We start from the raw sequence: 9858 nt of genomic DNA, 5'->3' as shown, positions 1-9858 counted from the left end.
GTTGAGGAACTAATTATGTACAACAAAGAAACTGCAAGGAGATATTATAGCAAGCTTTAAGAATACAAGGTTTGTTAGTCTGTTTATCCAAAGACGTCAAAATAACCTCAAAAGATGACCGTTACATATGATTGAGCTTGTAAGTTATAACACCAAATTTTAATCCCCTACACCATCCATCATCCACACAAATTCCCTGGATCTACGTACAACAAATATTCGTTACTATATATACACACTACACAACCACCCTTTTAAGTTGCAAACACTTCTTTAATGGCTGCCTACATTCTCTACTTCTTATTCTTGTTCTTCTTCACTGCCACGTCAACAAACTCAACCTCTAAACATGGCCACAAATGGGTGGGACCCTGTGGTCACCGCAATATCACGGTCGACGTTAATGGGAACGGCGATTACATGACGGTTCAGGATGCCGTGGACTCCGTTTCTTCAAATAACCGGAAGAATATCCTCATTCGTATTTCTGCGGGCACTTACATGTACGTATTAAAAGTTACAAATAAAACTGCAAATAAGAAAGCTAGCGTTAATAGTATTAATTATACTAACGTTAGTTAGTTAGTTAGTAGTAGAGTAATTATTACTCTATAGTTTATGAAGTGAGATTGAGTATTTATTATTACTCTATTTTATTTCAATCTTTGTGTAATTACTCTGAGTTATAATCGTAGAGTAATAGTAAGTACTAAAGTGCTATTTATATGTTTTTAAACTAGAGTAATAGTAAGTACTAAAGTGCCAAGAGTGAGCCGGTTAAGATAACATAGTCTTGGCCCGAGGAGGCGGTTGGGGCTCTCTCCTAGAGCTGTGGCTGACTATTCAACCACTATGAAAGTCACCGTTCAAAAAAAAAAACTATTCGTAACATATTCATTGAGCAGAGAGAAAGTTGTGGTTCCGCAATGTAAACCCTACATTACATTTCAAGGGGAGGGGAAGGAGAAGACGGTTATAGAATGGCATGACCGGGCAAGTGACCGAGGGGAGAACGGGCAGCAGCTGCGAACTTATCAGACGGCTTCGGTCATTGTGTACGCTAACTATTTCTCTGCCCGAAATATTAGCTTCAAGGTACAACTAATTAATTAATTAGCTACATGTGAATTGTTTGTAAGTTGATATATAAGTATAATTGGATGGTGGTGCAGAATACAGCTCCCGCTCCAATGCCAGGAATGCAGGGGTGGCAAGCGGCGGCGTTTAGGATATCCGGAGACAAAGCTTACTTCTCGGGGTGCGGCTTTTACGGGGCGCAGGATACATTATGCGATGATGCGGGTCGTCATTATTTCAAGGAGTGTTATATTGAGGGCTCCATAGACTTCATTTTCGGCAATGGCCGCTCCATGTACAAAGTAAGCATATATTATATACACACATTATTTCAAGGTGTGTTATATTTCTGGCTTGAGATTTTTACGAGCCGGGCCAGTTCGTTTAACTAGCTAGAAGCCTGAGACCGAACCCAACCCAACCCAACCTAGTTTAGCTAGCTCGTTAATAAATACTAAAAGATATAACCCGCTTTCCATTATGTTTGACGGTACAGAACTGTGAGCTACATTCAATAGCAAAGAGATTCGGGTCAATAGCCGCTCACGATAGAAGGACACCAGACGACAAGAGCGGGTTTGCTTTCGTGGGTTGCCGGGTAACAGGTAGCGGACCGTTGTACGTGGGTCGAGCCATGGGCCAGTACTCACGGATCGTCTACTCATACACCTACTTTGATGACGTGGTTGCACACGGTGAATGGGACGATTGGGACCATACCAGTAACAAAAGCAAGTAAGTTTAATTCGTACACCATGTTACACTAAAATGACAAAAACCATAAATATGATAATATACTGTTTTAGCTCATACGACATCGTTTATGTTTCTTGTCAGAACTGCGTATTTTGGAGTCTATAGATGCTGGGGCCCAGGGGCTAAAGCGGTCCATGGAGTCTCGTGGGCCCGGGAGCTAAATTACGAATCTGCCCATAAGTTTATTGCAAAGAGCTTTGTAAATGGACGACATTGGATTGCCCCTTGTGATGCTTAGATTTTATTGTTCATGAATTTTTTTTTTGGTAAATAGGAAGACAACTTTGTTGATTATTTTGAAAGAGAGAGAGTAGAATTATTATTTTATTTTTTATAATTCCATTTTTTGTGTACCCGAAATTATTTTTTAGTTGTACATGTTTGTGCTTACGGAACTTACAGAAATTTTACTTATTATATTAACTAGGAGGTTTATCCGTGCCGCTTTGCGGCGAGGGCCCCTGAAATTGCCCATTGTTGGTACTACGCCGCAAAATTGCCCAAATTGCCTATTGTTGGTACGTATTACGCCTCATTATGTTACATGTTTCAACATCAACTTGTTGTAATTGAATTTTCATAAGTCCACTAACTCCAACCCATAGTGTGATTTTCAATTACAACACCATTTCATGTTACAAAAAAGAACCCTCCGCTTAAATGTTGACTTTTTAGACCTAGTAATACTATCTTCTCATAAGAGCAATAAACATTACTGCAAATTAGTACTTTTCTTAAAAGCAATTAAAAGCATATTTAAATTTATCACTGCATTTCCACTTTTTTGTGCCATAAGCCCTACTTAGACTGTCAATTTGTATCATTATTAAAAAAAAGTAACTAAACTTGCCGAAACTATTAAACAGGTTCTTTGATCTTTGAGTAAGATGTCAGGAACTAATTTCATGGGTAGATGTACTAAGTGAATATTTACAAGAAAAGATGCCTAAATTCCGGCCAAGAATTTCTGCCTATGCCATCAGACAAATTAAAACCCAAAATGTCACACCCTGACTAGAGGCGGCGGAACATGCCGGGGTGCGACGTGATTAGACAAATACACAGACACTATTAAAGTGACAATATTTAATCAACTCATTTTATTTCATAAAATCAACAAACAACACATCTTGTTTATACAAAACAAAGCGAATACAAGTAAACAAATATATGTTGTTCGTTATGCTAGTATCCTAAAAGTGTTGATAACGTTTTTCGTCAAGTCCTCAAGTCAACAAAAGTCAAACCTGTAACATTGTATAAAATAAAGTTTATCAACACAAAGGTTGGTGAGCAATTTCATGGTTTTTGAACAAGTATATATATAATAAGAAATGCCACAATTTTGTATACAAAACAATAAATAAAAGCAACAATTTGGATAATAATGAGATCGCTAGCACATTAGTGACACCTGCCATAAGAGAATAACCAGATGGTTTAGGATTTTTATATGAGGTCGTTAATAAGAATACATTAACGACACCATCTATAAGAGAATACCAAATAGATTCAGATTTCATGAGGTCGTTAATAAGAATACATTAACGGCACCGTGCCTATAAGAGAATACCAGATAGTTCACGGATTTATGAATCAACCAACCAAAAGCGGTAAACACATAAGCATATAAGCATGAAAGCATAGAACACCAAATCGAGCATTTATTTAAGTAAAGTATAAAATAAAGTTTGTGGTTTACGACTCAAGTATAAAACATTTAGATTGAAATAAGTATGGCAATATCACCCCCAAAACCGAAATATGGGAAACAGGGAAATGAAAGTACTCACGTTCAAGTAATAAATTTGAAAGATGATAATTTGGAGATTTGTCGGAACGACGAGTTAACGTATGTAGCCTAAATAAAAAGAAAGTCTTGGATTTAAAAAGGTTATCTTGAAGATCTTTAAATAAAATAATTGTTGCAAAAAGTAAACAATCAAAATTCAAGGTTTAAAATGTAACTATTTAAGAATTTATAATAATTAACCCTTTAAAAATGTAAGTTTGCTCGAAACCGGGTTAAAGTATCTAACCTTAATATTTACTTAATCTATGTTAAGTAATAAGGTGGAAAAAATGCAAAGATGCAAGTTACCTTTGGGATGAAAATACTAAAAATGGTCTTTAATTGGTCAAACCCAAAGTCAACTTTTCAAAATAATGAATGTTATGAGATAACTCAATAAAACTTATTAAGACTTAACAAAGTATGTAGTTCTATTGTTTTTAGAACTACAACGCACGTTAAGCGAGTGTTTGGTTTTGTTGGTCCAAACTTTTGTTATGAGATCAAGTTGGATCCAACATTTCCAAGTACTTAAGAGAATAATAAAATAAGTTTATAAATGATTTTTAAAGAAATATACAAGTCTTTTATAGCTAAAAACACACTTGTGTGTCTTGCCCAAATAACCAAGAACTTGTATAATAATGTACAAATGAAAATACTTAAGTTTTTACAACCAAAAAGTTAACAACAAAGTCTTTAAACAAAAGTTCGGTTTACAGTTTAGAGCTATTTATGATTAAACCGAAGCATAGACTCTTAGAACTCATAACCAAGGAATTTGTAAATATGACAAACAAACAAAAATGAGCAGAAGTTAAGCAAGATTAATATGTATAAACAAGTTATATAGATATATATTTATCAAGGACACGAAGTCCTCTATGAAGCCTTGCCTTACAAGGTCTGAAACTTAACCAACCGGAGCCGGATAAGTAACTATCAAAGGTAACAAGGGGTGTATATTATATATATGTTGCAACAACAAGCTTGAATCATATGGAGTTAGTAGGAGAAAACAAAGGAAACTCTTGTTTGACTCTTGAAAGTCAAACAAGTAAGAATTTGAAGATTGGAGCTTAGAACTTAGGTTGAGCAGTGTTTGGTGAGTATGAGCAGGTTCAAATGAGTGGTGAGGCTTGATGTTATGAAGGATAAGGTGTTAGGGTTATCCATAAGGTGCTTTAGAGATTTCCAAGTATTTGATTGGTTAAGAGGGTCAAATATGTGATATAACCAAGCCAAAAAACGAATTATATGCACCAGTGGTCGTAGGCGCCGCGTGAACCACCTACCCTGCCCTGGTCACGCGGTGCGGCATGCCTAGGGTGGGGTGGGGCTGGTCCTGATCGTTTAGTGTGGTTCGTTTCGCGTCCCGGAAGTTCGTTTTTGATGTAATTTGATCGTTTTAAAGGCGTTTTCGAATCCGTAAAAGGGGTTTTTCAAATTGAACATGTGGGAATGATTTAGTAACATAAAATCCAATATTTTATATATTTGAAATGTTCGGGATATAAATCGGGTCGGTTTACGTGATAAACGAATACAAATAGGACCCGAAATTGACGAATGTCCAACTTTTTGGAAATTTCGTCATGAAATTAAAAATAAACCCAAAGAAAAAGATATTACTAACAAATTCCACTTTTGGTAAAACAATTGTATGAAAAATTTTAAGAAAAGAATAACATCAAATCCTTGTACGATTCGAAAAACGCTACAAATGAGAAACATAATAAAGACATTTATATATAGGATGTATCGGCGGCGTATCCACCATACCCTTATCATGATTCGCATTTCTATCGTTTTTCTGCCATCATTCTCGGGGTCCTGAGTTATCGCACACAACCAGCACTTACTATGGCTTCCATTCGGGGATTATGATAATTAAGCGTGCACCCATAATTATCTAGATCGTCGTATGGTCCACATGGTTCGTCCCCATTGAGTGGTTTAAGAGACATATTTATTTCAAAATTTTGAACATTAGGAACGTACATAAATCTGTTGCATTTTACCAATGTTGACAAACCAATACCAGCGGTTGAAATAATTAAAATCTTAAAATATAACCCAAGGTGAAAGTATCAATTCAGTTTAAATATAATTCAGAGTAAACAAATACGAAACGAGATTTTTTTTAAGTCAAATGTTCTCAGTATGAAAGAATAAGTAAATCATTAAAATCCTTGGTTGAAAGTCGGGTCACTAAATTAGTATAAAATCCGATAAGTGAAATTTTAATTATGAGAAATTCCGATAAAAAGGAAGTGAGAAGTCCAATAAATGAAAAACGAGAATCCAAAGAGTGAAAATGAAAAAATCCGATGGGTGTAAATGAGAAGCCCAATAGGTGAGTACATGAGGTCTGGATAAACAACGTTACAATTAACAATAATGTCGTACGATGAGTTTCATACGTGTACAAACTTGAGGGTATAAGTAATTGAGAATACGATTGCGTAGAATGTAGTAACATGAGAATGATGTAAGTTTCTTGGGGTGACGCATATGTGTATCAACATAAATAAAACAACATTTGATTAACTATCAAAACAATCGATGAAATACGATAAAACGTGAATAAGGCCACTATTGTGAAACCATTTATATAATCATCATTATAATAGCGGTTTCTAATAGCACCAAGACTGGCGGACAACCACACATTGGCCGCTTAAAAGCTCAAATGAAACGATGTAGAATAATGCATAGAATCGTGTCTTGCTTAAAAAGCATAAATGCTCAAATATTAATAACAAAGTTAGGAAAATATCCCTTAAAATAAAAACGAAATTTTTAGCGAAATTGAGGTTTGAAAGTATTACACAAATTGTTATTGAATAGCTTGAATTCGGTCATGAATAATCCAGACACAAAATGAAATCTCATGTGCATAAAGTTACCATCGAAACATCTCATCAATGGAAAAGAAAATCGCAATAATCGCGTGACTCGAATTAATGAATAAATATGTAAATCGCGTATCATATACTCTTTTTAAAATAATAGAATGAAATTGAAAATCAAGACTCAAGTAAAGTCGTTCAATCGTTTCCAAGGAAAATGTATATATAACAAGACATCGCGGTAATGCGTAGTTAGAGAAGTATTTTGATCATTATCAAATGTAAATCTTGTAAGACTGATTGTTAAAGGAATTTGTATACATAAAGTTGTGATTATAATAACTCATGAAAGAATTGATGCTTGCGATAATAAGAAGGTAATAATTCGCATAAATCGGTATTAAACAAAATTCATGTCACAATATAAAGTATTCATAAATGCGTCCCAAAAAGAGTTTGTAAAGCCAAGGTCATTGAGTCCTATCCAAAATGATGAAAATTGAAATTTCTGTTATTGAATAAACCTCGAATTCAACATTCAAAATGAAACTTCGTATTTAAAAAGTTATTATGAGATTTATCACCTTAGGTGACAATATTTAAAATCTTGAAATCACACCTATAATCGTTTAATAATCTTTTTGAAAACAAATCCTCATAATAGAATTATATTGTCATGACAATCTTAGATTTTTCAAAGATGATTTATAAGATTGGACATAATACGTAAATCGTTAATCTTGAAAGAGTTTATAATCTATAAGCACACATGAGGTTGTTATGAATATACTAGTTGTATACACACACACACACACACACATATATATATATATATATATACGTATACATATATATATATACGTATACATATACATATATACGTATATATATACATATATACGTATACATATACATATATACGTATATATATACATATATACGTATACATATACATATTACGATATACGTATATATACATATATACGTGTATATATACACATATATACGTATATATATACACATATATACGTATATATTATACATATACATATATACATATATATGTATGTATACATACATACATATGTATGATACATACATATATATGTATGATACATACATATATATGTATGTATACATACATATATATGTATGTATACATATATATGTATGTATGTATACATATATATGTATATATAAAGTTTTAAGGAAAAATGAAACTCGCGTGCGTAGGGAGGGGTTTTAGGCTTCGTAGGGTGAATGGTTTGGAAATTTAGTGATAAGTGAGAGTGTTTAGGTCGGCTTGCGTAGTTGAATTTCCTTGAGTTGGATCGATGGGGTTTCCTGAGTTTAGATCGTTTGAGTGGGTTAGGCTTAGATGACTTGTTGAGTAGTAGCCGGGCCTTTTGGATGAGGTTTGCTTATTCGAGTTCGGGTTAACTTGATGGGTTGGATAATCGATCTTGACTAGTTTGGGTTGAGATTCGGTTTATACATGTATTTTGCAAGGAGAATTTGAGATTGCTAATTTTGATATCAAATTCTATGGTTGGATAAGGACGGTGTGGCGACATAGTTTGTGATTTGACATAGAATGGGTCGAAGGATTGAGTCATAGTTGGATAAACTTTGGTTTGTATACGTTCAAGGCATTGGTGGATGTGTTTGTCGGTGTCTTCGAAGTAATTGGATAGTGAGTTTGATAGGTTTTCATGGCGTAAAAGCGTTGGTATTTAGGGCCTTTTTGTTGGGTTGATGTTGTCGGCTTGGATTTGCATGGGGTTTGAGTTGGTGCGGGTATACTTTGGATATTTAGGTTTCGTTCATTTTTGGGGAAATATTTGAGTACATGGAAAAATTTTGAAGTGGGGAAATGGTTTGTTTATGGTGGTAGGCTGATATGGAATACGAGCGTTTAGAAGCTTTTGGGTTGTGCTTCGAGAAATTGTTGACCAATAATAAGTATTAATTCGGAAATATCATAATTTATAAATAGTGTTTGAAACATTCGTGAACCTCTTGAAAATAAAATTACAAGTTAATATATATATATATATAATATATATATATATATATATATATATTTTATAAATAAAATTTTGAGATCCAAGCTTATGAATTACAACAATTTCTTTGCAAAAGAAAAAGAAGGTTTCCACTAAAACGAGAGTTGTTTACAATACGTCGGGTCGGCTTAAGTTGCAAGATATTTTATGAGAAATGCTTTTTGAAATAAACCCAACTTGCGCAACGTAAATCATTCATGAAATGCTTAAAATTAAGTAGTAGAAAAATATCACGGAAAACTAAGATAATAAAGTTTGCTTAATTCAAAGTTTATTGCCAAAAATAAAAGTTGATTGTCATGAGGAAGCAAAATAAATTTTATAAAGATTAAAATAAAATTTTGCTTATGAGGAAATTTGAATTAATGAATTGAACGCCGAAATTTGTTATGAGGTATCATTATGAATGATGAATGTCGTTTGGGTATACAAAAGTTGCGAAATGAAAATTTTCTACCAAGTTCGTTATTAAACATCGTATAACGAAAATATATCATGGTAAGTCAAAATGATCGTCATTGCGAATCGAGAAATCGAAAATAAACGATTTTTGTCTTTAAAACAGAATTTATATGAAGTTTTGCATGAATTTCAAGAAAATTACAAGCTATAAGTTTGTGAATTTCTTGAAAAATCAAGGTGAAACTACCATGAGAAACTTAAAACGAGGAAAATCGTATGACGTAGATTTCATTTGTGAAAATTTATAATGAACCAAGGATTGCATAATGAAAGTCGTTATGAAAATAAATTTGGGTAATGAAAATTATGAAAATTACAAGGTATAAGTTTGTGAATTTCTTGAAAAATCATGGTGAAACTACCATGAGAAACTTAAAATGAGGAAAAATACGTATGACGTAGATTTCATTTGTGAAAATTTATAATGAACCAAGGATTGCATAATGAAAGTCGTTATGAAAATAAATTTGGGTAATGAAAATTCTACCACGTGTATTATAGAATGTAGTATAATTAAAAATGTCGTGAGAAGTTTAAATAATTAATATTTTGAAATGATTGTTAAAAATAAACGAAATAGTTATAAAATAAAACTTTATAAAATTTTCGTACAAGGACTTTAAAGACAATTTAAAGTTTATACAATAGGAAATTTACTTGAAAATTTGAGGTGAATTTTATCATAAAACTTTCTTAATATGATGAAATTCATATAATAAGAATTTTTTTTTGTAAATAGTCTTAATGAAAATAAATGGCATATTAAAAATCATTATGAATAGATCAAACTATATACATACATATATTTTTAACTTATATCGAAGAGATCATAATGAACGAAATTTGTAACAAA

General features: G+C 32.9%; 1 protein-coding gene across 1 annotated transcript; it reads left to right on the top strand.

The window, feature by feature from the left end:
- Positions 1-215: 215 nt before the first annotated feature.
- LOC143607848 (putative pectinesterase 68) lies at positions 216-2090 on the top strand. Its single transcript, XM_077083133.1, has 5 exons — positions 216-503; positions 906-1095; positions 1173-1379; positions 1574-1812; positions 1915-2090. The coding sequence occupies exons 1-5, from the start codon at positions 277-279 to the stop codon at positions 2069-2071; spliced, it is 1020 nt and encodes a 339-aa protein (XP_076939248.1). The 5' UTR covers positions 216-276; the 3' UTR covers positions 2072-2090.
- Positions 2091-9858: the final 7768 nt, after the last annotated feature.

Source organism: Bidens hawaiensis, unplaced genomic scaffold (genome assembly GCF_021521415.1).
Source record: "Bidens hawaiensis isolate Kalapana, Puna unplaced genomic scaffold, B.hawaiensis_p1.1 tig00087667_1, whole genome shotgun sequence".
Taxonomy (NCBI): Eukaryota; Viridiplantae; Streptophyta; class Magnoliopsida; order Asterales; family Asteraceae; genus Bidens; species Bidens hawaiensis.
The sequence above is the reverse complement of the archived record's forward strand: the minus strand, read 5'-3'. Positions and strand labels throughout refer to the sequence as shown.

Coding starts and splice junctions, on each gene's coding strand:
- LOC143607848 (XM_077083133.1), top strand. CDS start 277: ATGGCTGCCTACATTCTCTACTTCTTATTCTTGTTCTTCTTCACTGCC. Junction 504..905: donor ATTTCTGCGGGCACTTACAT/GTACGTATTAAA, acceptor TTCATTGAGCAG/AGAGAAAGTTGTGGTTCCGC. Junction 1,096..1,172: donor CCCGAAATATTAGCTTCAAG/GTACAACTAATT, acceptor ATGGTGGTGCAG/AATACAGCTCCCGCTCCAAT.